Source organism: Engystomops pustulosus, chromosome 2, assembly GCF_040894005.1.
Source record: "Engystomops pustulosus chromosome 2, aEngPut4.maternal, whole genome shotgun sequence".
Taxonomy (NCBI): Eukaryota; Metazoa; Chordata; class Amphibia; order Anura; family Leptodactylidae; genus Engystomops; species Engystomops pustulosus.
Genome location: NC_092412.1, coordinates 221,526,181 through 221,552,428, shown reverse-complemented (window position 1 = coordinate 221,552,428; position 26,248 = coordinate 221,526,181). Strand labels below are relative to the sequence as shown.

The window sequence follows — 26,248 nt, the reverse complement described above, 5'->3', positions numbered from 1 at the left end:
ATGATATTGTTGTCCTCAGGACCGTTGAAATCTGTGGAATAGCATGAAGATTTTAATAATTTAATACTAGAATTGTTGTGTTGGCACTTAAATAAATAATTGGGTCTGGTTTGCATTTTGGGCACTCGGTCTCTAAAAGGTTCGCCATCACTGCCATAGAGTAACATAGGGGCCGGCGCCGTATGTTGGGGTCTATTAAGTTAGAGAATAGATACTGTGCCCAAAGAGTGTTATTCTGGTAATACCAATACGGTACATGAAAGATTTACTTATTTCTATCTAACATGACAACATTGTTACATGAGTGGATGATGATAATGTTTTTTATTGCAGCATCTGTATTTACTTAGATTATGTATGTCTGGATCTTCCTCTTGGCTTTCTCCGTTTTGCAGCTCACTCCTTTAAGAACTTTTCTCTTTAGCTGTTCAAATGTCAGGATTTCAACTTAAAAAACAAGGAAAAGTAAATCATTATATTTGATAAAGATGATACAGAACATGATTCACTGGGGGTCATTTATCTTTATTTTGCTTCCTGTTTTTTTCTGTCTTTTTTGAGACATTTTTTGGCGCATTGCAATTTTTGCACCTTTTTGGAGACATTTTGAAATGCCTGCCAGACATTTGTTTTTCGTCAGTAAGACACATTTATCTTCTATTCCAGATGTGCTAAATGTCGCAAATGACATTTATCATTTCAAATTGTCTAAAATTTGCAACATTTTTTGGAGCAAAAAACTCCAGACGAAATCAAACTTAAATTAAACTTAGAAAATGGAAAGAAGTGACTTGAGACATTTGTACAACATTTTTGAGACATTTGTAACAAATGTCTCAAAAAGAGATCTGAAAAAAGAAACCATTTAACACAAAGAAAAAGTGAGATTGATAAATTACCAAAGAAGTAGACAGAAAAACGACCAAAACAAAAACCAGTTACAACAAACAGAGATAAGATATATGACCCCAATGACTGTACCTCATAGATAGATCATCAGTATCATATGGTTGGGGTCCAACACCCAAACCATATACTGATCTCCTGTTACACACCAAAACTTATACAACGGATGGAGCCAGAATCAGAATGCTCCTCCCGTGTCTGGTGGCAGTGCTCCTATTTTTTTTAGAAACAGAGCTGTAGTATCCAATACATACTTTTTCCAGTAGTCTGGAACAATGGACCAGCATGGCGTCCAGATGTCAAACTGCCCACCAGTCTGATACCGATTACCTAGGCTGACTATTTGATCAAACCTAGACAACCTATGTAAGTCTTCTGTGGTGGAATTGCAGGGGAATCAATTATTCATTTAGGTGGCATGATATATTATTACATTGGTAATATGCCAATGGTTGGCATAAATATAATATTTATTCCAATTAAGTTAGGGTTTACTTCATTTAGTATAATGAGTTACGGTGGGGACTGTACCTATATATATTGAGTAGTCACAGTAAATATTTGATATATGTGGGGACAGGGGTGCACCATCCATGAGGCGAGTTGAGCCTCTTGCCTCAGGCAGCACTACCTGCTGCAAGATGGGTGGCAGCATCAGGGGCGCAGTCACCTGCCATAAAGAAAGACCTAATGGATAAAAATAGTGGCCCACATTTATTGAGGTGTTTGCACCCGTTTTCAGTCTGACTTAATAAAAAAGTGCAAACTGCTTGCACATGTATTTATAAAGTACATGCGCCAGTTTTGTGTCGAGACTGTTCTGTGTCCGACAAGACAGCAAAAATGTGCTGCTAGTGCTTAGTCGGATCATGCGCCACAATTCTGCAGCATGAACAAAGTTCACACAATAAAATGGTGCACACTTCCCGAGCAGTGCAGTTGGCGCCAGATTCATGAAGAACGTGCGCCACAAATCATAAATCTAGCACACCCTGCACACTTCACAGAGAAACTGCACATAGTACAGACTGCACTGTTTTTGATAAAAGTCGCCAACTGATGCCACCATGGAGAACCTACTTTCCAATAACAATTACCTGATACATTACTAATGGATGGGGTGGAGGGGGCACCGTTCTATAGCTCGTCTCCTGCAGCAGATAGTTTAGGTTCATCCCTGTGTGGGGAGTTGTGCTGTGACTATATATTCCTTAGGAGCATAGGGTGGGACATAGTTATTATTAAGTGACATTATATTATAAGTAACTGTATTTTTAAGTGTGTAGTGTGGAGATGTGCTGCAAGAAGCTGAAGACATCTAGGCGCAAATTCACAGCAGACTTTGTGGCCGATAACTTTAAAAAAAGCATTAGCAAAGCGAGTGTATGAGCTTGGCAGCGAGTGTGCACTGATCCCAAGTGTGTGCAGTGTCATAAGTGTGACTTAGGTTTAAGGGACTTAAGTTTGAGAGGCTTTAGTAGGTAACTTCCGTGTTTTGTGTTACTTTGACTGTAAATTCTTTCTGTGCATATTTCTATTGTAATCCCCATTAGAATAATGGACTCCATAAGTGGCATTGCTACACGGAGTACATCCTGTGCCATGTATGCTTTCCTTGAACAGCCGTTCGAGGGGGAATACTGCTGTGTGGGGTGTGTGAAAATTGCTCATCTGGAAGCCCAGATTCTGGATCTAAATGAGCAAGTTTCAAGGCTGCGGGCAATTGATAATATGGAACGAAGTTTGCTGCTCCTGGAGCACAAACTCTCTGGGGAAGATGGGTGTGGGGAGGGAAGCATGGAGGTGCAGAGGGAGGGGGCAGCTAGTTGGGTAACATGTAGAAGGCGGGGTAGAGGGAAGAGTTGTAGAGAGTCTAGTCCTGATCTGGTGCACCCCAATAAGTTTGCCAGGCTGGTGGATGAGGGGGATATCAGCTCTGGGGTAGCAATGCTGCAGAAAGACGTGGCCGCTAGCAACCAGGGGAATGTGTGCTCCAGTAAGAAGGGTAATGGGAGCACAGGCAAGGTCAGACAGGTGCTGGTAGTGGGAGATTCCATTATTAGGGGAACACACAGGGCAATCTGTCACAAAGACCGTGCATACCGAACAGTGTGTTGTTTGCCGGGTGCTCGGGTTCGGCATGTTGCGGATCGGGTTGACGGATTACTGGGAGGGGCTGGTGAGGAACCAGCGGTCATGGTCCACATTGGCACTAATGACAAAGTAACAGGTAGGTGGAAGGTCCTTAAAAATGATTTCAGAGATTTAGGCCATAAGCTCAGGGCAAGGACCTCAAAGGTAATTTTCTCTGAAATACTGCCTGTACCACGTGCCACACCAGAAAGGCAGCGGGAGATCAAGGAGGTAAATAAGTGGCTCAAAAGTTGGTGTAGGAAGGAGGGGTTTGGGTTCATGGAGAACTGGGATGACTTTTCTGTGGGCTACAGGCTCTACAGTAGGGATGGGCTGCACCTTAATGGGGAGGGGGCCGCTGTTTTAGGGGAAAAAATGGCTAGAAGGTTGGAGGAGTGTTTAAACTAGAGACCTGGGGGGAGGGCAATTACACTTGTGCAGGGCAAATAGACGGTGTACATAGAGAGCTGGGAAGAGTCATAGTCCATGGGGGAGGAAGGGGGGCTGGAATGAGATTGGGGAATAAGGACAAAAGGAATAGGGACAGGGAAAACCATATAAAGTGTATGTACACAAATGCCAGAAGCCTCACAAACAAAATGGAGGAACTGGAACTCTTGATGTTGGAACGGAAATATGATATAGTGGGTATCAGCGAGACATGGCTGGACAGTAGCTATGACTGGGCTGTTACTATAGATGGTTATAGTCTTTTTAGAAAGGATCGTATAAATAAAAAAGGGGGAGGGGTTTGTTTATATGTGAATTCTTGCCTCAAGCCCGTCCTGCGAGATGACATCAGTAACGCAAATGTGGAGTCCCTATGGGTGGAGATAAGAGGAGGGGAAAAGAATAATAAAATATTACTAGGGGTTTGTTATAAGGCTCCAAATATAATGGAGGCAGCAGAGGAAATGCTGATAAGTGAAATGGATGCGGCTTCAAAGCATGGTGAAGTACTTATCATGGGGGACTTCAATTACCCAGATATTGACTGGGGGGCAGAAACCTGCAGGTCCTTCAAAGGTAGCAGGTTCTTGTCAACAACAAAAGACAATTACCTGTCGCAACTAGTCCTGGAGCCAACAAGAGGGGGGGGCACTGCTGGACCTTATCCTTACCAACAGACCTGATAGGATATCAAAACTACAGGTTGGGGGGAACCTGGGGAATAGTGATCATAATATCATTGATTTTGTATTACGCTTTACTAAGAGCGTTAGTGAAGGGGCAACCAACACTCTAAACTTCAGGAGGGCAAATTTTCAGCAACTAAGGGAAGACCTTAAAGGCATAGACTGGGATAATGCTCTCAAGGACAAAAGCCCCCCCCAAAAATGGGACTTTTTCTCATATATTCTGAAAAAGTCCTGTGAGAAACACATACCTTATGGGAAAAAGCATAAAAGGAACAAGAAAAACCCTATGTGGCTAACTAGTCTTGTAAGGAAAGCAATAAGCAAGAAAGATAAAGCATTTAAGGTGCTAAAACGTGAAGGTAGTGATGAGGCATTACAGGATTATAGAGAGAAAAATAAATCCTGTAAAAAGCAGATAAAGGCCGCAAAAATAGAGACTGAGAGAAATATTGCCAGGGAGAGCAAAAATAATCCCAAATTATTTTTCAAGTATATAAATGATAAGAAACTAAAAACAGAGAGTGTGGGTCCCCTTAGAAATAACATGGGGGTCATGGTGGAAGGAGATGAGGAAAGGGCCAATCTACTGAATGTCGCCTTCTCAACTGTCTTTACCCAGGAAAATCCCCTGGTGGAAGACACAATGAGGAATAATGTTAATTCTTTTTATAATGTCAACAGTTTAACCCAGGAAGAGGTACGGCGCCGCCTCGCAACCACTAAGATAGATAAATCACCTGGGCCAGATGGCATACACCCCCGGGTTCTGCATGAATTATGTACCGTGATAGACAGACCGTTATTTTTAATATTTGAAGATTCACTGAGGACTGGTTATGTTCCACAGGAATGGCGCATAGCAAATGTGGTACCAATATACAAAAAAGGATCAAATAGCGATCCTGGAAACTACAGACCCGTAAGTCTAACTGCTGTGGTGGGGAAAATATTTGAGGGGTTTATTAGAGATGCTATCCTGGAGTATCTCACTGTGCACAACCTTATAACCCAGCGTCAGCATGGGTTTATGAGAGATCGGTCCTGTCAGACTAATCTGATTGGTTTCTACGAGGAGGTAAGTTCAAGACTGGATCTGGGGGACGCTGTGGATGTTGTATATCTGGACTTCTCAAAGGCATTTGACACCGTGCCACATAAAAGGTTGGTATATAAAATGAGACTGCTGGGAATAGGAGAAAATCTGTGTATCTGGGTAAGTAATTGGCTTAGTGATAGAAAACAGAGGGTGGTCATTAATGGCACATTCTCAGATTGGGTTGATGTTACCAGTGGAGTGCCACAGGGGTCAGTATTGGGGCCACTTCTTTTTAATATTTTTATTAATGACCTTGTAGTGGGTTTACACAGTCAAGTTTCAATATTTGCAGATGATACTAAGCTGTGTAAAGTAATAAATACTGAGGTCGATAGTTTAGCATTACAGAGGGATTTGTGGAAGCTTGAGGGATGGGCAGAGAAATGGTTGATGAGGTTTAATGTAGATAAATGTAAAGTTATTGGGCCATGGAAACAAAAAGTATAATTATGTTCTAAACGGTTAATTACTTAGTAAAACTGAAGCTGAAAAGGACTTAGGCGTATTGGTGGATGGTAAACTTAATTTTAGTGACCAGACCCAGGCGGCTGCTGCTAAAGCAAATAAAATAATGGGATGTATCAAGAGAGGAATAGATTCTCATGATAAAGACATAGTTTTGCCCTTATACAAATCCCTGGTCAGACCACACATGGAATATTGTGTACAGTTTTGGGCACCAGTGTATAAAAAGGATATAATAGAGCTGGAACGGGTGCAGAGGAGAGCAACCAGGATTATTAGGGGAATGGGGGGACTAGAATACACTGACAGATTACAAAATTTGGGATTATTCAGTTTAGAAAAAAGACGACTGAGGGGAGACCTCATTACAATGTACAAATACCTGAACGGACAGTACAAGGATCTCTCCAAAGATCTTTTTATACCTAGGCCTGTGACCAGGACAAGGGGGCATCCTCTACGCCTAGAGGAGAGGCGATTTTACCATCACCATAGACAAAGGTTCTTTACTGTAAGAGCAGTGAGACTATGGAACTCTCTGCCGCAGGAGGTTGTTATGGCCGACTCTATGTACATGTTCAAGAGAGGCCTGGATGACTTTCTGGAGAGAAAAAATATCACGGGTTATGGGGATAAAACATTTATATAATTCTTGAAGGTTGGACTTGATGGACTTGCGTCTCCTTCCAGCCTTATATACTATGATACTATGATACTATGATACTCATGTCCATATGCAGCAATGATCTGGATCCAACTCATTAAGGTCTAAGGAAAGTTTTAATTCTAGATCTGTGCAGGAGGTGTAGATAAATTATGACATCCTATATTGTTAGTAGCGGATGAAATGAGGGGATTTTATACAGAGGTTTTATCTTCTACTGTAATCCCATCTATGGTGTAAATGAGGTTACTGTTTTTTAGAAAACCCCTACAGAATTATCAGATGTTAGTCTATTGTTAAGACTAACTTTTATTAAATATATTATGACATTATAAAATAGATTAAGTGAAACTACTAATAAAATCAACACATGATTTATAAGAACATATATAAAACATACCAGGATCATCAGTGAACTTGATCTTTTTTGGCATGGATGGAATAATAAATCTATCGGGAGTCTTAGAATATGATATGTCTGATTCTTCGAACAGGGAGTCAATATTCTCAAAGATGGCAATGGAGGTACTGGAAATGCTGCCTTCCACAATGTCCCGTACAGCACAGAACTGGAGGATCTGCATGATTTCTTTGATTTTTGTCTTCAAGATTTCTAGGGGAGAAAAATGGATCCTTTTTTAGTACACTTTTCAATACTCAAAGGGCCCAGTTAATTTAGTCTGGACCAGTGTCCTCAAACCTGTGGCTCTCTATCTGTGACAAATGCCATATCCATGATGCCCCAACAGTCCCAGTAAGGGACCCCCTTCTGTAACTGTTCAAGCCTACATAAAAATTAGAGATCCGTGAATTCCCTCATGGAATACTAGTAGCAGCAAGCAAATGCTTTAGATTGGAGTCTAATTTGGTTCCATAATCGTGGCCATTTGTGGGCAGGTTTTAATTTTTATAACTACTACTCTAACAATATTTATGGAGCACGTCTATGCCAGGTATTAAATCGTAACTAAAATAAATTCGGAAAATTTCTGAAATTTCTGAAATTTTAGTGATGGGACCCCCCTGACCATGTGAATGTTGGTCTGTCGTATCCCAAATAAACAAGGCAGCTGGTCCAACATGCGCCCTGCAGCTCTATCCATCTCTTTGCCACTGATGGAGTTAGCTGGAGGCTACTTTCATCTGTGTCATAGGCAGAAAATAGAGTGGCAACGGACATGTCTGACCTCCCGCTCCATTCATTTGAGGTACAGTTCACCCCAATTCTCATGATTTGTAAATGTCCCATGACTTGGGACCCCACTGATCAGTAAGTCTTCCCTATCCTGTAGACAACCCCTTTAAGTCACTAGAAACTTTAAGCATTTCTCCTTTGGGCATACTTTATGCTAATGTGGACATACTGGGAAGTGCAGGAAGAAAGGCAGGAAAAATAAGACAAAACATTTTGTTTAAAACTCTTAGTAATGTTAGTTTAGACTTTGACATCATTGCCTGCTTTAGGTTTGACATTTTTGCTCCTTTCATTTTGGCTTTTCAAGGAATCGTTATGTGAGTATAAACTGCATTAGATGGTCACAGGACCAGCTCTGGTACATAAGTGGCCCTGGACCAGGGGACGAGGAGGCCAAGAGGACCTGCCTCTTAATTCAAATGGTTGCCCAATATACCAAGAAACCAGAGCCACTTTGTATATTGGGGGATCATGTGGGATATATCATGACCAAATCTTTAATCAGAATGAATAAAAGTCTCCTCTTTATTGAACTAAGCAACACTCCAAGGTCAACAAAGGTTTACATGTTTTGAATCAACCTCATGAGTTTTATTTGTAGTCAGGCTATGACTAAGAATCTCCACTTCTACAGTAATAGATGTGACAGTCATTAATTCCTCAATACTTACTGAAATACATAAGCTTGCTGGTCAGTCCATCTACCCTTAGCAGTCCGGTCATTTTTGAGAGGTCACAATTAAGATTTTTTACCACATTCTGTAAAGCTGATGTTATCAGTTCATGGTCTCTTCTCAATTCCATTTCTTTACTTTGGTATCTATCTGCTAATTTTAAAGTTTTCTCCAGATTTTCCTGCAATAATATTCATATGTATAACAAAATAAGAGAGGGCTGATGGGAGATATTGCATCTTGTGATCTTTCACTGTATTTATACGTAGGAGAGGTGAATGTTCCAAAATCATGTCTATTTGTGAAGTGGTTGTATTGATTGTATAACTAACAACTAACTCTACTATATTACTTTCTTTGTAGGCTCCACTCCAAAAGGCTAACCTAAGACCAGTCTCCAATTGTGTCTCCAGAAACTGGGTGACCCAATCAAAGGGTAGATTCCACTTTAATCATGCAATGGTACTCAAAAGGGTTAACAGCTGGCATCCAAGTTTTTTTTCAACATGGGTTGGGGATCGTCTCAAAAGTAACTTTTTTGGGGGAGAAATCAGTTATAAGCCCCTAAGCAGTTTGTTATTTAGAATTTCATAATTTGTAGAAAAATATATTATAATACAAAATACTTCTTATTCTAGCCCTTTGCTGTTCCAACACCACTACTGTATATATCACATTCAAGGTGGTGTTTCACAATTTTGACCCACACCCAGGGCCAGCTCCAGGTTTCAATAGGCCTCTAGGCGACAGAACCTCAGTGGGCCCCTTTGCAATGAACATTCAGAAACTAAAACAGTCCCCGCTTGCCTAAAATATTACACAGAGTATTATACAGTGTATGTAGGAGGCTACTGGACATTTCACTAGTGAGGGGAGGCTGCTGGGAATTCATTAGCGAAGCAAAGCTGCTAGGCATTTCATTTGTGAGGGGAGGCTTCTGGGTATTTTATTACTGGAGAAGGCTGCTGCAAATTTCATGCACATTTCATTAGTTGGGGATGCTGCTAGGCATTCATTAGTGAAGGGAAGCTGCTGGGCCATTTATTAGTAAGGGGAGGCTGTGACCAATGAATTTCCTACCATGGGCATACACACATGTCAATGTGTTTATCCAGTTCTTGAGGTGAAATTAGGTGCCTCAACTTATTATATTTGGATCGGCTTATACTCAAGTATATACAGTATCTATTAAACTATGCATCAGAGAAGACGCCATACCTCTCCTGAATAGCTGCACGGCATGGCCACCTACTGCATGTAATCCTACATTAGGAAGCATCACCACAAATGTGTTGGGCAGAAGAGACAACACTTACCCTCCATGATAACAGCATCTTACCTCTAATTCCTTTTTGCAGCGAATTTGCTCACTTACGCTGTTTTTGTTGCAAATTTCCAGTAGAGACATTTCATCCTAGGAAAGCAGTAAGCACAACTGGTTATGTCATCGCCAGGCAACATGGGCATGGGCAGCGCAAAAAGGAAATCAAAAAGTATGAGATGATAATGCTTCACATAAGGAATGGAGTCTAACAACTCTTACCTCAGTGGCTTTGATTTCCTTTCTGATTGTTTCCATTTCCCAATTCAGTTCGTTGATGAATGTGAAAAGCGAAAAATTTTTCATGTCATCAAGCTGGTATTGATCTGCCATCATGTAGAGGTTGACATCCTGCCATCCAAAGAAGTTTCCTAGATCCTCACACATTCTGTTGTATCTGTCAGAGACATCCTTCTTGTACTTCTTAGTTCTTTCAAGTTCTTTTTCTATGGTAAAGATAAATAATGGGGCACATTTACTTAGGGCTATGCGCCTGTTTTCTGTCGGACTTTGCAAGTTCCTTTAGGTGCAAACTGCTTGCACAGGCATTTAAGAAGTGCCTGCACCGCAACTGTGTCGCACGCGGACCCTTTGTGGCGTAGCTGCACTATGCTTCAAGCAACACAAATTACAGGGCATTTCAGTGCTCACTTGGACCATGTGCCAGATTTAACCCCTTAATGACCGCCCTATCGGCTTTTTCCGGTGGTCATTAAGGGTACTTCTTCTGACACAATGGGGCACATTTACTTACCCGGTCCAGTCGCGATCCAGCGGCGCGTTCTCTGCTCTGGATTCGGGTCCGGCCGGGATTTATGAATGTAGTTCTTCCGCCGTCCACCAGGTGGCGCTGCTGCACTGAAAGTAATCTCATCGCGCCGGAATGCACCACCTCGGACCAGGTGAAGGTAAGCGCTCCCCAAGCGACACTTTTTCGGTTTTTAAATGCGGCGGTTTTTCCGAATACGTCGGGTTTTCGTTCGGCCAGGCCCCCCGATTTCCGTCGCGCGCATGCCGGCGCCGATGCGCCACAATCCGATCGCGTGCGCCACAATCCCTGGGCAATTCAGGTACAATCGGCGCAAATCGGAAATATTCGGGGAACACGTCGGGAAAACGCGAATCGGGCCCTTAGTAAATGACCCCCAATGCCTTTCTACAGCGGCGGGATTTGGGGACATCACAGCCCACACTAATACCCAGGATCGGAAAAACTCTGATCCCGGGTGTTTAACCCCTTACACGCCGCGGTCAAGCATGACCCCGGCATGTAAGTATGTCCCCTGTGGATTGAACCCCCCCCAGAGAGCTTACCATTGGTAAATGAGCCCCATTGGTTTTGCTCAGTAAAATTGAGCAAAGATAAGAAAAACTATATAAATGAAGTATCACCAGAGAATAAAGATAAAATTTTAGTTTTACGCAGGGGGGAAAAGTGCTAAAAATCCTAAATAAAAATTGATGATTTTGTTTGTGTCCCCCTTGAAATAGTTAATAAAATCTCATGGATAAGCTATAGACCCCCCATATAAATTATCTATACAGTGTGTCTCACCCTGCAAATAAAAATGTATAGCTTGTACAATGTGACAATACAAATCTGCTGTGAATGACACCTCCATTCATCCTATGCTCAGCTGTGCGCCCATACAGCAGCTTACCACCACATATGGGGTGTCGATACACACAGGAGAAATTGGGCATCAAACTTTGCGGAGCATTTAATCATTTTATTCATTATTAAACTGTCAGTTTTGGCCTAAATGAATGTATTTTCAAAAAAAATTCTAAAGTTTCTAAATCGCAGGTTCAACCCATGTGAAACACTTAAAAGGTTTATGGACTTAATAGAAGTTGTTTTACATACGTTGAGGGGTGAAGTTTCTATAGTGGGGTAATTTATGGGGTTTTACTATTATTTAGGCCTCTCAAAGTCATCTGAAAGCTGAGTTGTCCCTCAAAATGTGAGTTTTGGCGATTTTCATGAAAATGAGAAAAATTGCACCTAAAGTTCTGCACCTCATAATATCCTAGAAAAGTGAGAGGATGCATAAAATATCATCTCAACACAAAGCAGACATTCCATAAATGTTAATTATCAAGCTTTTTGGGTAGTTTTACTTCCTGTCTGGAAAGCAGGACATTTCAAACTTAAAAATGAAGAATTTTTGCAAATTTTTTCCAAATTTTCAAAATGAAACTCAAAACTTATCACTTAAATTTTACAACTAACATGAAGTACAATGGGTCACGAGAAAACATTCTCAAAATCACCTGGACATGTTAAAGCGTTCCGGAATTATAACCAATTATCGTGAAAAAGGCAGATTCGAAAAATTGAGTCTGCTCGTTGAGCTGAAAACTAGATTCGGTGATAAGGGGTTAACATGCAAAGTCCGACAGAATTGTGTCGCACACCCTATGTTATAGGTGCACCAAAAAAAAAAGTTGGTGCACCTTGTCAGAGAAGTGCAGGGGGCGCCAGATTCATGCAGAAGGTGCTGCAGAAATCTTGAATCTGGCGCCCTCTGCACACCACACAGGCAAACTGCATTTAGTACAGACTGCACTGTTCTTAGTAAATGTGCCCCAATATATAAACTCATTGGCCAGAGGACATTTGAGCCTGAGCTCAGCAACAGGACACCGTAGAAAAGTTTGTGTCGCAAGACAATGCACTTACATACACCGGGAAGAAGAAGGTGAACTCTGTCGGACCTGATCGGGGAAGCGACACATGCAGGGATCAGATGCGCGCTGGTAGTGAATCGTAGCAGCTGTGCATTCTTGTCGGGGAACGCACCTCGGGGATCGCGCATGGATGGGTAAGTAAATGTGCCACAGTATGTCATAATTTGGTCAAAAACAGTGTTAAATGACTTGAGCTTTATGGAGTGGTGGTTGAATTCCCCGAATCGCCCTTTATGAGGTGCTGTAAGAATAAACTTTTATACTCAGCTTCCCTGCCGACCTCCCTGTACTGGCACTCTACTGAAGGTGAAGCCGAAGTAGTACAGCCCGGGCTTAACACAGCATGTGCCATGGGTACAGCTCATGTATAATAAACCAGGGGTCTTATCCCGGCTCCAAACAGCATTGTGAGAAGAGGCACACGTCGGGCACCGCTGCAGATATGAGTCCAACGTGCCCCATTATACTCACATCTAGGTAAGCATAAATGTTTACATGGGGCCAACAGACCGACTTGGGACCCTATACCACAGGTGTATAACTACAACTCTTCTGAGGATTAATGACAGACATATGATGTTATTTCCCATCTACCTCTTTTCTTTTGTTCTAGCTCCCTTGTAATTGCATAACGATCAAATGATCTGGCCTCATTAAATTTCTGTTGTTTCTTCAGATGGTCAATATATCTAGATAATTCTTCAATCTTTACATCCACTTTTTTCATCACTTTGTCTGTAATTTCTTGGAAAGACAAGCTTTCTGCCTGGACGACATGTCTATAAAAATATAATGCACTAGATGGCGTAATGGTCTGGACAAATACCTCATCATATTCGAGTGTTATAAAAGCTATCATTATGGAGGTGCTCATTTTCAGAACTAGAAATCCCGCTTTTGGAAAATAATATATATATTTAAATGTAAGTGTCTATTGTATCGTGGAAAGTCATTAAAAACATGAGAAGATGCGGAATATTAAAGAAGGACCTTATGATGGTAGTAGGTAGAGGCCCTATTTGTTTTTGCCCCTTTTAAAGTGAACCTATGACCATAAATTGAACTAATAATCCACAACCAGTATTTTGTGTTGCAATTAAACTGAAGTCAAGCTCTCCCTGCCTCATAACCCCCTACCTGTAATTGATATAAGTATTTACTAATATGTGGTAAATTTGTATTCCAAATGGATCTCTGGTCATGCATTGAACTTCTCAGAGAAGCCACTCACTTTTCTTCATGTAAGGACATGATCTGCTCCTGTATCTTCTCCATAGTGGCCTTCTGATGGGAGATTTTCTGCTGTATTTTACCAATAAGTTTTAGAAATTCCTTCTTGTTGAAGCGAAGGTGTTCAATACCAGTCTTTAGTGTCTCATTTTCAGCATTCAGCACATTAAATCTCTGAGAGACCTGTGTTAAAGCACATATAATGTTTAATGGGCGTTCAGAACTTCTACAGTATCTAAATATGGTCTTGTATTTCTTAGGAAACAGATATCTGCAGAGCACCTCTGGGCTCTTCTGAAAAGTGATTTATTGACGCCCCTGGCCCGACTGCAGAGCAGCTCAGGCGCATTTGAATATTTTAAAACCCTTTTTTTCTACTAAATATGGCTGTTTAGGTTAAAAGAAGCAGAGCAGAGATACACTCTGTAAAACTTGATTTTTGTATACAGCTTTCTATTTCTGCAATGTCTGATTGTAACTTTAGGAATGGATATCCCCAGTTCTGTGAAGCATCCATACACAATCCAGATATCATATTAAAGGGGATATTGGGGCTCATTTACTAAGGGTTGTGGTGTGCACTTTTGTCGGACTGTGCACCTTTTTCAGGGCTAAACGGCGTGCACAGGTAAGTGTCTGCGCTGGGAATGTGTCGCATGCGACCTTTTTGTAGAACTGCTGCGGCGGCTTCCATGCATCACAAAATTGCGGGGGGTGTCGTCAGACGATCTGACTGATTCGGACCAAGGGTGGAATTTAACTTTCAAATTGTGTTGCAAGCCCAAGCTAAAATTTACCTGGACATTCAGGCACCAATGACCCTCAGTCACAAATGTGTTTAAAAAAAAATACCAATCCAATAATAGCAGATTGGGGTTTAGAAGTTATTAACGGGGAATGGCCTCTCAGCAGGCGTTTGTTGAAGGAGAGATGGAAAATAAATTGTATTATTGTTATTGATGATGTATGTAAACATCTTACTTTAATTACCGTATTTTCAGGACTATAAGGCGCACAAAAGATCCTTTGATTTTCTCAGAAATCAGTGGTGCGCCTCATAGTCCAGTGCGCCTTATATATGCACCGTACTTACAGACAACAGCTGCCTTGAACTGTGCACAGGTCTGCCACCTGCTGGACATTCATCCTTATAATCAGGTGCGCCTTATATATGAACCTAGACATTTAAGCAAGCATTTATTGATGGTGCGCCTTATAATCCGGTGCGCCCTATAGTCCGAAAAATCTGTTAAAAAAAACCCCCCAAAGCAATGAGCATTTACATGTGGCTTTCTGATCTTGGCAGCATTATCTTCATGTTGTATATCCATAATTTCATTGATTATATATTCAATTATATATTTAATTATTCTATCTACAGAATGGCTGGACCATTATACAAGCAGTGTCATAGATCGTAAGCTCTTGTGAGCAGAGTCTTTGCGCTTATTGTTTTATCTGACCTTGTTATTGTATAATTAATCTGACCATTTCATCTGACTGCATTCTGTAATATTATTTATGTCCCTCATGATATGTACAGCGCTGCAGAATATAATGAGGATATAGAAATGAAGATGCATTATTATTGATATTGCTGCTATCAAGGTCTAAAGATTCCATTGAAAGTATTACCGTAGGTTTGGCCCATGTTAAAGGAAATCTACCATCAAAAGATCCAGGCACAGTGACAGTTGTAATCTTCCATGACCTCCTTCCTTCTAAAAATCAACTTTCAAAATTTTTCTCATAAGCCTGAGTGACTTTATGGCTTCACAGGTTGTTACACTGTGCAGGAGCACTTTCCCCCTTTCACTGTGTGCTGAAACTTCCTCTGCTGCTGTGAGAGGGAGGGGAAAGTGCTGAGGGAGAAGAGGGGGAAGTCTAACATATAGTCTAACAGTCTGTGAAGATACAGCACGGATGGGCTTTGGTAATGCCCCCAGAGCCTTTCAGGTTCATTAGTATAATTTTAAGTTGATATTAGAAGGAAGGTGTTCGGATTGGGTAACACAGAAGACAGGGGATAGTGTGCCCTGAGCTTGCCCCAACCTCTGCCCCTTCCTATAGCCCCCCCGAGCTAAACCTACTTGAAGACTCGAAATACACTGGATAAGTGTGGGAAGGGAAACACAAACAGACTGACAAACATAAAACACAAAAGAGTGGTAAACTAGCCGGAGTCACAACGAGAGGGTACGTCAATAACAAAGTCAGAAGGCAAAACGTCAATGTCAAAAACTAGCCGAGGTCACAACAATTCCAATACAGATACAGAGCAATACAACCTAATGCAGCGAGCGAGTGATGAAGGGATTTCAAACACTGGCACAGGTGACTAGTGAGGCTGTAATTTATGCAGCCAGAACTCCACCTCCAGAACCTGATAGGAGCTGGACAACTACTGAGAATTAACCCCTCATGGTGCAGAATAACCAAGCACCATAGCAGGCACCATGCACAGGTACAAGTCTCTTCAGTTCAGAACACAACTCCTAGACAGCGCAAGGTCTTAGCAGCCGCTGCCCGGGGCGCACACCAGAGACCGCTGGTAGCGGACGAGAGGTGGAGTTTGCGTGGATATGCACTGGAGGTCGGAGAACGCTGCTAGCACCACCAGAAGTCTCAGCATTCTCCCCAGCGAACCTGACAGAAGGAGGCCATGGAAAACAAATATAAGACAAAGACAAGGTGCATGGATCTATGAGTACCGAATATACTCAAGTATAAGCCGAGACCCCTAATTTTAACACAAAAAACTGAAAAAACCCATTGACTCAAGTATAAGCCGAGGGTGGGAAATGCATTGGTATATAGCTAACCCTCTGTAGTCTATAGCCTGCCATCCCCCAGTAGTAGCCAGATAGCAGCCTGCCAGCCCCCTGTAGCAGCCTGCCAGCCCCCTGTAACAGCCTGCCAGCCCCCTGTAACAGCCTGCCAGCCCCCTGTAACAGCCTGCCAGCCCCCTGTCGATGCTTGCCCGTGAAAAAAAAAACTCTGTACTCACCATTCCAACAGCCCGGCAGCGGCAGGTCCGCGGCAGCTCCTCCTACAGTGCCTCTTCATACTTCAAGCTGGCGCCAGGTCCGCGACGGCTCCGTGCACGTGACCCGCTTGGCGCACAACTATGATGTCAGCCGCTCCTAACATCACAGAGTGCGCTAGTTGGGCCGCGCGCAGGGAGCCGTCCTGGCCTTGGTGCCGGCTTGAAGTAAGAAGAGGCACTGCAGGAGTTTTTTTTTTTTTTTAAATATACCCGAGTATAAGTTGAGTGGGGAATTTTCAGCACAAAAACTGTGCTGAAAAACTCGGCTTATACTCGAGTATATACGGTAAGTGTCCCTGGTTTATCATACTTGATTCTAAAGGTAGATTTCCTACCAATGTTTAATCAAATTTTAGTCCCTACCTTGTGGTACCTTTGTACCAAAGAACTGACCACAACAGATACTACAAAAGGAGTAGACAACATCTTTCATCTAATGCACAAACATCCCCCACCCAATGCTTTTTCTTATCTGATGTGGGATACCTACAAGGAGTATTTGATTCTCAAGATGATCAATTGTACTTTGTCTTAAGATCTTGGCGTTAGAAATTGCCTTTTTTTGGTTCACAATTTCGTCCTCTTTTTCCCTTATCTGTAATAAATTTTAAACACAAGTTACATTAGTAACACACTACATCATCAACTTCAATACATCAATGAACAGGAGCTTTTGATCTAAAGTAGTTAGTGGGCAAAACTTATATCAATACTGATTTTAATTTTGCTAAAAGATAATTAAAGGAAATCTACCATTTGCATTTATGCATTATGTACCAAACATACCTTGAGAATGCTGTAGCTACACTGATGCAGAAGCATATCTTGTTTAATCCCTGAACTGAGTGGTTTTGCTGAAAAAACTATTATAAAATTATGATGATGAGGCTCTGTCACTCCTTTGGCTGGCTCAGTGCTTCTCCTCACCCTAATTATGCACTGCTCCAGCCTTGTCCTGCCCAGCATAAGATAAGAATACATCATCACTGTGGTTTTCCCAAAAGGCAGAAGTAATCAATCGCTGCACCATCCCCCAGCTGCTTTGTATGAGTCATCCAGCTCAGATGGATTAGTCCTGCCTGGACAGTTCAGGCAGCTCTTTTATGTATGGCAGCCAGTCTGCACCCAGCTTTTCCAAGGTCATGAATCTTACAGTATAATTGTTTTTTGAGTAAATCCACTCAAATCAGGGATTAAACAAAATATGTTTTTGCATCAGTAACACTACAGTATTTTGAAGGTATGTTTGGTTAGAAACGCATAAAAACTAATGGTAGATTTACTTTAAATCTGCCCAGATACGCCATGTACAGGCACATTACCCCCATGGTCCAAGGCACCTGCGATCATTGGGTTCCTCTGTAGATAGACCTCCAGTGATTATACACTTGCGTCACAGTATCCAAAGTAGGTAAGGTTGAAAAAAAGAGGTTGGTCCCTCAATTCTATCCTATAGTCTTGATGGAGAGGATGTCAAAAAACCCTAAAAAGCTGATGTCAATTGGCCCAAAGTACAGAAAAATTCTTCCTGTTGCCAAATATGGCTGATAGAATATCTCCCTGGATCGATAACAAAGATGTGTCCAATTATTGTTGCTAGTAACAAGTCCACATACCTTCATTACCAAATCACTGATGCAGCTCTTTTTCTCTTCTATAAGCTGATTATATTTGTCCAGGGCGTTTGTGAGTTCATACATCTTTTTGGCGTTCTCTTGATCCTCCAGCTGAATTCTTTTAGATCCGCTGAATAGGATAGCAAGTTTCAGCTCTTTCTGTTGCTCCCGCAGCACATTGATTTTCTTTCTGCCATGATACAATGTTTTCGTCACTTGGTGTAATGATAATTTTAGTGCCAATGAATATAGTCAAGATTTTCCAGGGAATATTATTTTGGATATGCAGTTCTGTACTTATTGATGGAATATGAAGTGGCAAAGTGATTATTCACATAGAAGATTATAGATTGGGTCAGTGTTCCCAAACGCGGGGCCTGGTATACAAGAGGAGGATAAGGCTGGAGAGGCTGCTGACTAAATGGTATGGGGGAAGGGGCTTGCCCATGGTGCTTTTGATATTCACACCTTCCACTGGAGCTGTATGGGTGCTGTACTGGTGCTCTGTGGGTGCTGTAAGGGTGCAATACTGGTGGGTAGGGTGGAAGGTGTGAAGAGCAAAACCGCCATGAGCAAGCACCTCCACCTCACCTTCAGTTAGCAGGCTATCCTGCCTTATCCCATTTCTGTCCACTTCCCCTCTCAGTTCCTGGGAAGACTAACATGTACACTACTGGTCTCTGGGACAAAAAAGGTCTGGATTAGCCACTTACCTTCACTACAATCTTCCTCACTTACCTTTCCGTTCACATAAAATACTATTTTCTTAGCCATAGGTAGATGTGTAGAGAATGGCCGAAAACACTGCCGGCTGGGGGTTACCTCAGAGAACATCGGGAGTCAGGACAGCGGAGAAAAATCAAGAAGTCTGATACATATACAATGGCCCAACCCAGCCAAACTCACGCAATTATGTCATTTATATGGGTGTCCTGAGAGCAAAAACTAAAGGGGTTATCCGGACATTGGAAAACCTGTCTGATTTCATCAAAAAACACAGCCACACCTGACCATGCTTTGTGCCAGTATTGCAACGTAGCTGCATTGAGATGAATGGAGATGAGTTGTCGGCACAAACCAGGGTCAGACGTGGAGCTGTTTTTGAATGAAAGTTCAGGACATTTATATAAATCCCATGATAATTGTCTGATTCCTCCAATTTTGGTTGGTTTTGTCATCTTATGTGTAGGAGACTGCCTCTTGCCCAACAGCAGATGTTCACTCAGTTAACTTGGACAGGACTTGTTATGTTGGGTACACATCTGGACTAGTGGACCCAATAGGTAATAGAGACTTGGGGGCATATTTATCAGGACCTCTGCGCACCGCCAGTGGCGCAGAGGCCCTGAAATAATTGCAAATGCTAGCTTATTTTCCCCAATCCGCCACCTTCACGCCAGTGGGGCGTGAAGGGGGGGCGCGGCCGGCCGAGCGGGGGGCGCGGCCGGACGGAAGTGGGCTGGCGCGGGGCGTTACTGTCCCCACGCCTGCGCACTCGCTGCTGCCGGCGACGTTTCATACGTGAAAAGGGGCCGGCTGCGTTTTTTTCTACACCAGGGCCTGCCTGGCGTAGGATAAACGCTGCGCTGCTGGCAGCCCGATACATCAAGAGGCAGAAGCCTCTTGATGTATTGGGTTGCGAATTTGCAGCGGAGGGGCGATCATACGCTGAATTGTGTCCCAAGACATACATTTAGAAGAAGGTGAACTCCAGCGGTCCTCGGCGCGGAAGCGACGGATGCAGGAACTCGGGCCCACGATCTTAGTGAATCGTGGCAGACCCAAATCCTCATCGGACAACGCACCGCGAGATCGCGACAGGACCGGGTAAGTAAATCTGCCCCATTATCTCTTCCCTATAAAGTGGTTATGTTATTTGGGCTGCACCATAAGAGCCATGGAAACACCTATAAGAACGTAGCACAACTTTGTTTTTTTGTTTGTGGTAATCTTATTGAATTCGGAATCATTCTCCATCTCCCACGGACACTGTACAGACTATTAAATAGGAAAAACTATTTGTCCATTACAATAATATATCAACAGCTGTCAGAAAGTAATAACGGAATAGGGTCATACTTACTGCTGACTGGTAATGTTTTGTTCTGACTCTTTCCTGAAGGACATGACAGCCATTTCGGACACTTTACATTGTTGTTGTAACTTCTTCAGGTCCAATTCTGTAGGTACAGAATCTTCATTTTTACCAATAGTCGGCAGATGCCAATTAGCCTTCTTTTTTGTTGCCATCTTTCAATGCTGGAGACACCATATATAGCAGTGATTATTATTTCTACACATGAATACAGTCTTGGGCTTATATGATATCAGTAGACTTACACAATTTGATATTTAGATGGAGGTTGTAAGGGGCCAGGGCTATTTAACCAATGCTACTATAGGTCACTACAGTCTGACTTTGCACTGAAAGGAACGTGCAAACTGCTCGCACATGTATTTATAAAGTGTCTGCGCCAGTTTTGTGTCGCAGCCACACTAAGCCCAATCTGCCAAAAAATTCTGCCTCTAAAGGGCCATTCCAGTGCCAAGTCATATCATGTGACACATTTATTACTGCAATAATATAACATAATATTTATTATGTTAAAGGTGCACCAAAAAAAGTTGGTGAACACTTCCCGAGCAGAACAGGGAGCACCAGATTAATAAAGACCATGCGGCAGTTTTGATGAATCTGGTGCACTCTGCACACTCCACAGGCAACTGCATCTAGTACAGTTTGCACTACTTTTGATAAATGTGGCCCATTATGGTCAGTCAATGAATCACCGTCAGTGTGCTGGATGACCATAGCACAGAGGACGGGACTCCATGCATCATAGTACTATTTCATACAAGGAATCCCATCTTCCCTACAAAACAGCAGCGCCGAACCGTAATCGTAATGAAAATGATTCCATACATCATTATGATACTCTGAGTCCCATCCTTTACACTGTGGTGGGTCCATGAAATCCTAGTAAAATTAGGCGGCACCAGAAACAACATTTTTTAGATAATCTTTTATTTTGCACCTATTTTTTAGACTTTTTTAACCACTGACCCATCATTACATCACTACTGACAATAGATGATGTCACAGCTTATCTCCTCCTCCCTGTACAATGACCTCTATATAGATAACACTGACCCATCATTACATCACTACTGACAATAGATTATGTCACAGCTCATCTCCTCCTCCCTGTACAATGACCTCTATATAGATAACACTGACCCATCATTACATCACTACTGACAATAGATGATGTCACAGTTTATCTCCTCCCCTCCCTGTGCAATGACCTCTATATATATATACACTGACCCATCATTACATCACTACAGACAATAGATGATGTCACAGTTTATCTCCTCCCCTCCCTGTGCAATGACCTCTATATAGATAACACTGATCCATCATTACATCACTACTGACTATAGATGATGTCACAGCTTATCTCCTCCCCCTCCCTGTACAATGACCTCTATATAGATAACACTAACCCATCATTACATCACTACTGACAATAGATGATGTCACAGCTTATCTCCTGCCCCTCCCTGTACAATGACCTCTATATAGATAACCTTGAGCCATCATTACATCACTGCTGACAATAGATGATGTCACAACTTATCTCCTCCTCCCTGTACAATGACCTTTATATAGATAACACTAACCCATCATTACATCACTACTGACAATAGATGATGTCACAGCTTATCTCTTCCCCCATCCCTGTACAATGACCTCTATATAGATAACACTGACCCATCATTACATCACTACTGACAATAGATGATGTCACAGCTTATCTCCTGCCCCTCCCTGTACAATGACCTCTATATAGATAACCCTGAGCCATCATTACATCACTGCTGACAATAGATGATGTCACAACTTATCTCCTCCTCCCTGTACAATGACCTTTATATAGATAACACTAACCCATCATTACATCACTACTGACAATAGATGATGTCACAGCTTATCTCCTCCTCCTCCCAGTACAATGTCCTCTATATAGATAACACTGACCCATCATTACATCACTACTGACTATAAATGATGTCACAGCTTATCTCCTTCTCCCTGTTCAATGACCTCTATATAGATAACGGACCCATCATTACATCACTACTGACAATAGATGATGTCACAGCTTATCTCCTCCCCCTCCCTGTACAATGACCTCTATATAGATAACAATGGTCCATCATTACATCACTACTGACAATAGATGATGTCACAGCTTATCTCCTCCCCCTCCCTGTACAATGACCTCTATATAGATAACACTGACCCATCATTACATCACTACTGACTATAGATGATGTCACAACTTATCTCCTCCCCCTCCCAGTACAATGACCTCTATATAAATAACACTGACCCATCATTACATCACTACTGACTATAGATGATGTCACAGCTTATCTCCTCCCCCTCCCTGTACAATGACCTCTATATAGATAACACTGACCCATCATTACATCACTACTGACTATAGATGATGTCACAGCTTATCTCCTCCCCCTCCCGGTACAATGACCTCTATATAAATAACACTGACCCATCATTACATCACTACTGACAATAGATGATGTTACAGATTATCTCCTCCCCCTCCCTGTACAATGACCTCTATATAGATAACACTGACCCATCATTACATCACTACTGACAATAGATGATGTCACAGCTTATCTCCTCCCCCTCCCTGTACAATGATCTCTATATAGATAACACTGACCCCTCATTACATCACTACTGACAATAGATGATGTCACAGCTTATCTCCTCCCCCTCCCTGTACAATGATCTCTATATAGATAACACTGACCCCTCATTACATCACTACTGACAATAGATGATGTCACAGCTTATCTCCTCCCCCTCCCTGTACAATGTCCTCTATATAGATAACACTGACACATCATTACATCACTACTGACAATAGATGATGTCACAGCTTATCTCCTCCCCCTCCCTGTACAATGATCTCTATATAGATAACACTGACCCCTCATTACATCACTACTGACAATAGATGATGTCACAGCTTATCTCCTCCCCCTCCCTGTACAATGACCTCTATATAGATAACACTGACCCCTCATTACATCACTACTGACAATAGATGATGCCACAGCTTATCTTCTCCCCCTCCCTGTACAATGACCTCTATATAGATAACACTGACCCCTCATTACATCACTACTGACAATAGATGATGTCACAGCTTATCTCCTCCTCCTCCCTGTACAATGAACACTATATAAATTGCACTACTGAACCATCTTTACATCTAATGGTAATACATTTAAAGTAAATAAGCATCCAAAGCCAAATGTTAAAAGGTTTTTCTGCTCAAAAACCAATGCGTGGTAGGTGCCTTTTTAGGGCTAATCCTTTACTCCACTCTATCTTTTATAATTTTCTAAAGAGGCTACTGGGGCGTGGAGTAGCCAGAGCTGAGGAGTAGTCAGAACTGAGGCTACACGACACAGCTACTCCACACCCCAGTAACCTCTTTAATCCAACTACCCAGACATCTGCAGCTCGCAGCTACAAGGATCTGCGCCCACTCGTCCATGAAGCCAGAGTTCTGCGCATGCGCAGAAAGCAGGCCGACAGTTGCATAATCTCAACTCCGAAGCTGAAGCTACTGCGCATGCGCAAAACTCCTAAATCTGGACAAATGTGCGCAGCTATGAGGTAGTTGTAGATATCTGGGTCATGGGCATGGAGTAGCTGTGAGGTGTAGGCTCAGCTCCGGCTACTCCAAGCCCCAGTAGCCGCTTTAGAAAATTTGCATATTACCCTGATTAAAGATTAGAAAAGATAGCGGGAGTAAAGGATTAGCCCTAAAAAGGGCTATTCTTACATACATTAGAGGCACCTACACCTGCCACTTTTCACCTTCCTAACACGGTCCATTTTTTCCAATCTGCCCTGTGTGACTATAAGTGGTTATAACTTCGGAACGCTTTAACATATCCAAGTGATTTTGAAATTGTTTTCTCGTGACACTTTGTACTTCATGTTAGTTTAAACATTTTGGTGGTATTTGTTGCGTTTATTTATAAAAAAAAAAAAAAAACAGATATTTGGTGAAAATTTGGAAAAAGTCTTGATTTTTGAAATTGAAAATGTCCTACTTTTTCCATACATAGTCATAACCGCAAAAAAACTTGATAACTAACATTAACAGAATGTCTGCTTTATGTATCCATGGTTTTTTATGCATTCTCTCATTTTTGTAAGATGTTATGGTGCTTTGAACTTTACGATTTCTCAAATTTTCATAAAAAACTTAATGTATGTAAAACAACCTGGTTAGCGCACCAGACCCTTGCACGCCTCGGTCACACGTTCAGGAGCCGTTACCATAAGCATGACATAATAATACTGCAAATTGCGGGAAAGCGCCTCCCGCCATGCAGTATTATTACGTCAAATGTCGGGGAGGGGTTAATAGGTAGATCCGTAGTGGTAGGTCTCCTTTAATGACAGCTCTGCTATCTTAAATGCGACAGTAACGACAAAGCTCCAAACGCACTGCGCAACCTACAAATTTCCAAAATAAAGAATATACCTTTTGTATCCAAAGATGAGATGCTCACTGTAAGCAAGAGCTAGGACTAAAGCAGGCGGGCAGAGAGCTGCACCATGTAGAGCAGGGTGTATTGTGACACGGGTGTTTACCACATATGGATTCCATGGGGGTTATTCATCGTAATGCAGGCTCCTTGCTCCGCTGCCATCAGTTTTATTAACCCCTTCATGGCATAGAGGTACGTCATGGAGCATTAAAACCTAGCGCTCCACGATGTACAGGACCACGTGTCAGTTCAGCTCATCAGCAGAACTGAACCTGCAACAGGTTTCAGCCGGCACTCTGTGGAGCACACACGGTTGGATCGGTCAGAGTAACTGCAGCATTTAGCCCCCACGATCAGCACCCTATCCCGTTAGTATTGCAGGGTATTATTATGAACAAGCAATTAGATGATTGCTTCATGTCTCATGGTGAGAGAAAAAAAATTATGTTTTTAAATAAAAAATATATTAATTAAATCAATAAAAATGCCACCAAAGCCCCTAAACATCTAAAATTGAGATAACATTAAAAAAAAAGGTTAAATTACCATACAAACCCCACATATATGGTATTGCTGCATCTGTAACACACTGTTCTATAAAACGAAAACATTATTGAAACCGCTAATAAAATGACCCCCATAGGGCTTTTATTAAGTAATTGGGGCAGATTTATAAAAACTGTGTTAAATGGAGGACAACTATAAAAAAAAAAAATCTGTATTGTAATTGGTTGCCATCAGATCTTTTGCACCAGCAGGACAGAATAGCAGCATGCAGAAATCTGTGTGTTCACAGCGCGAATCCCAAGAGTGAGATACCCAGAACTCCAGACTGATCTTGTATTGATGACCTTCTCAGTTCTGGCACATTCTAAGCCGCCAGCCAGTCACAGCCTGCAAAACCTCAGGAATATATATATATATATATATATATATATATATATATATATATATATATATATGTAATCATTTTAGTGTAATTAAAAGTATTTGAAACTTGAGTTAACAAACATAGAACTATAGAAGCACATTGGTATATGCTATTCTCGCCACCTGGTGGTAGTATTGCACCATGCACCATGCAGCCTAAGCCAGGGGATTTAATATGCAGTTGTCATTTTTAGCTGGTGATAGCATAGCATTGGCTATTGTAACCTGATTTCAAAAATGCCTTTGTTAACATCTGAATCATATCAGTAATTTATAAAAGTTTAATTCATATTACCTGGCTCCCTGCCAGCAGCATGTATTGTCTTTGGGAAAGAGCAGCTTTAGCCTGTGTGTGCATTTTTCCTAAACTCCATACCATCCCCCTCCTTCCCCTGACTGCTCAATACACATAACAGGAAGTGGGGAGGGAGCTGTATGAGTGAGGAGACTCACACAGGCACACACAGACTGCAGCTGACCCTCCCCCTGGGACACATTATATTCTACTGGCAGGGAGCCAGGTAATGTAAAAT

General features: G+C 42.0%; 1 protein-coding gene across 2 annotated transcripts; it reads right to left on the bottom strand.

The window, feature by feature from the left end:
• Window positions 1–305: 305 nt before the first annotated feature.
• LOC140116738 (coiled-coil domain-containing protein 63-like) lies at window positions 306–24,882 on the bottom strand. 2 transcript variants are annotated; one of them, XM_072133174.1, is made up of 11 exons: window positions 24,779–24,882; window positions 20,260–20,435; window positions 18,177–18,366; window positions 17,051–17,155; window positions 13,516–13,697; window positions 12,879–13,063; window positions 9,816–10,039; window positions 9,612–9,686; window positions 8,270–8,453; window positions 6,804–7,016; window positions 306–447 (listed from the first exon to the last, which is right to left on the bottom strand). In XM_072133174.1, the coding sequence occupies exons 2-11, from the start codon at window positions 20,424–20,426 to the stop codon at window positions 347–349; spliced, it is 1,626 nt and encodes a 541-aa protein (XP_071989275.1). In that variant the 5' UTR covers window positions 20,427–20,435; window positions 24,779–24,882; the 3' UTR covers window positions 306–346. The 2 variants fall into 2 exon arrangements, with proteins under 2 accessions (XP_071989275.1, XP_071989276.1); XM_072133175.1 differs by having other exon boundaries at window positions 20,260–20,356; window positions 24,779–24,881.
• Between the last annotated feature and the right edge of the window lie 1,366 nt (window positions 24,883–26,248).

What these genes read in the sequence shown, in the direction of transcription:
- LOC140116738 (XM_072133174.1), bottom strand. Translation starts at nt 20,426, where the DNA reads ATGGCAACAAAAAAGAAGGCTAATTGGCATCTGCCGACTATTGGTAAA. An exon ending in ATGTCCTTACATGAAGAAAA is followed by an intron (nt 13,064 to 13,515) that starts GTGAGTGGCTTC and finishes ATATTTTTATAG; the next exon opens with ACATGTCGTCCAGGCAGAAA. An exon ending in AGGAAATCAAAGCCACTGAG is followed by an intron (nt 9,687 to 9,815) that starts GTAAGAGTTGTT and finishes CTGCTTTCCTAG; the next exon opens with GATGAAATGTCTCTACTGGA.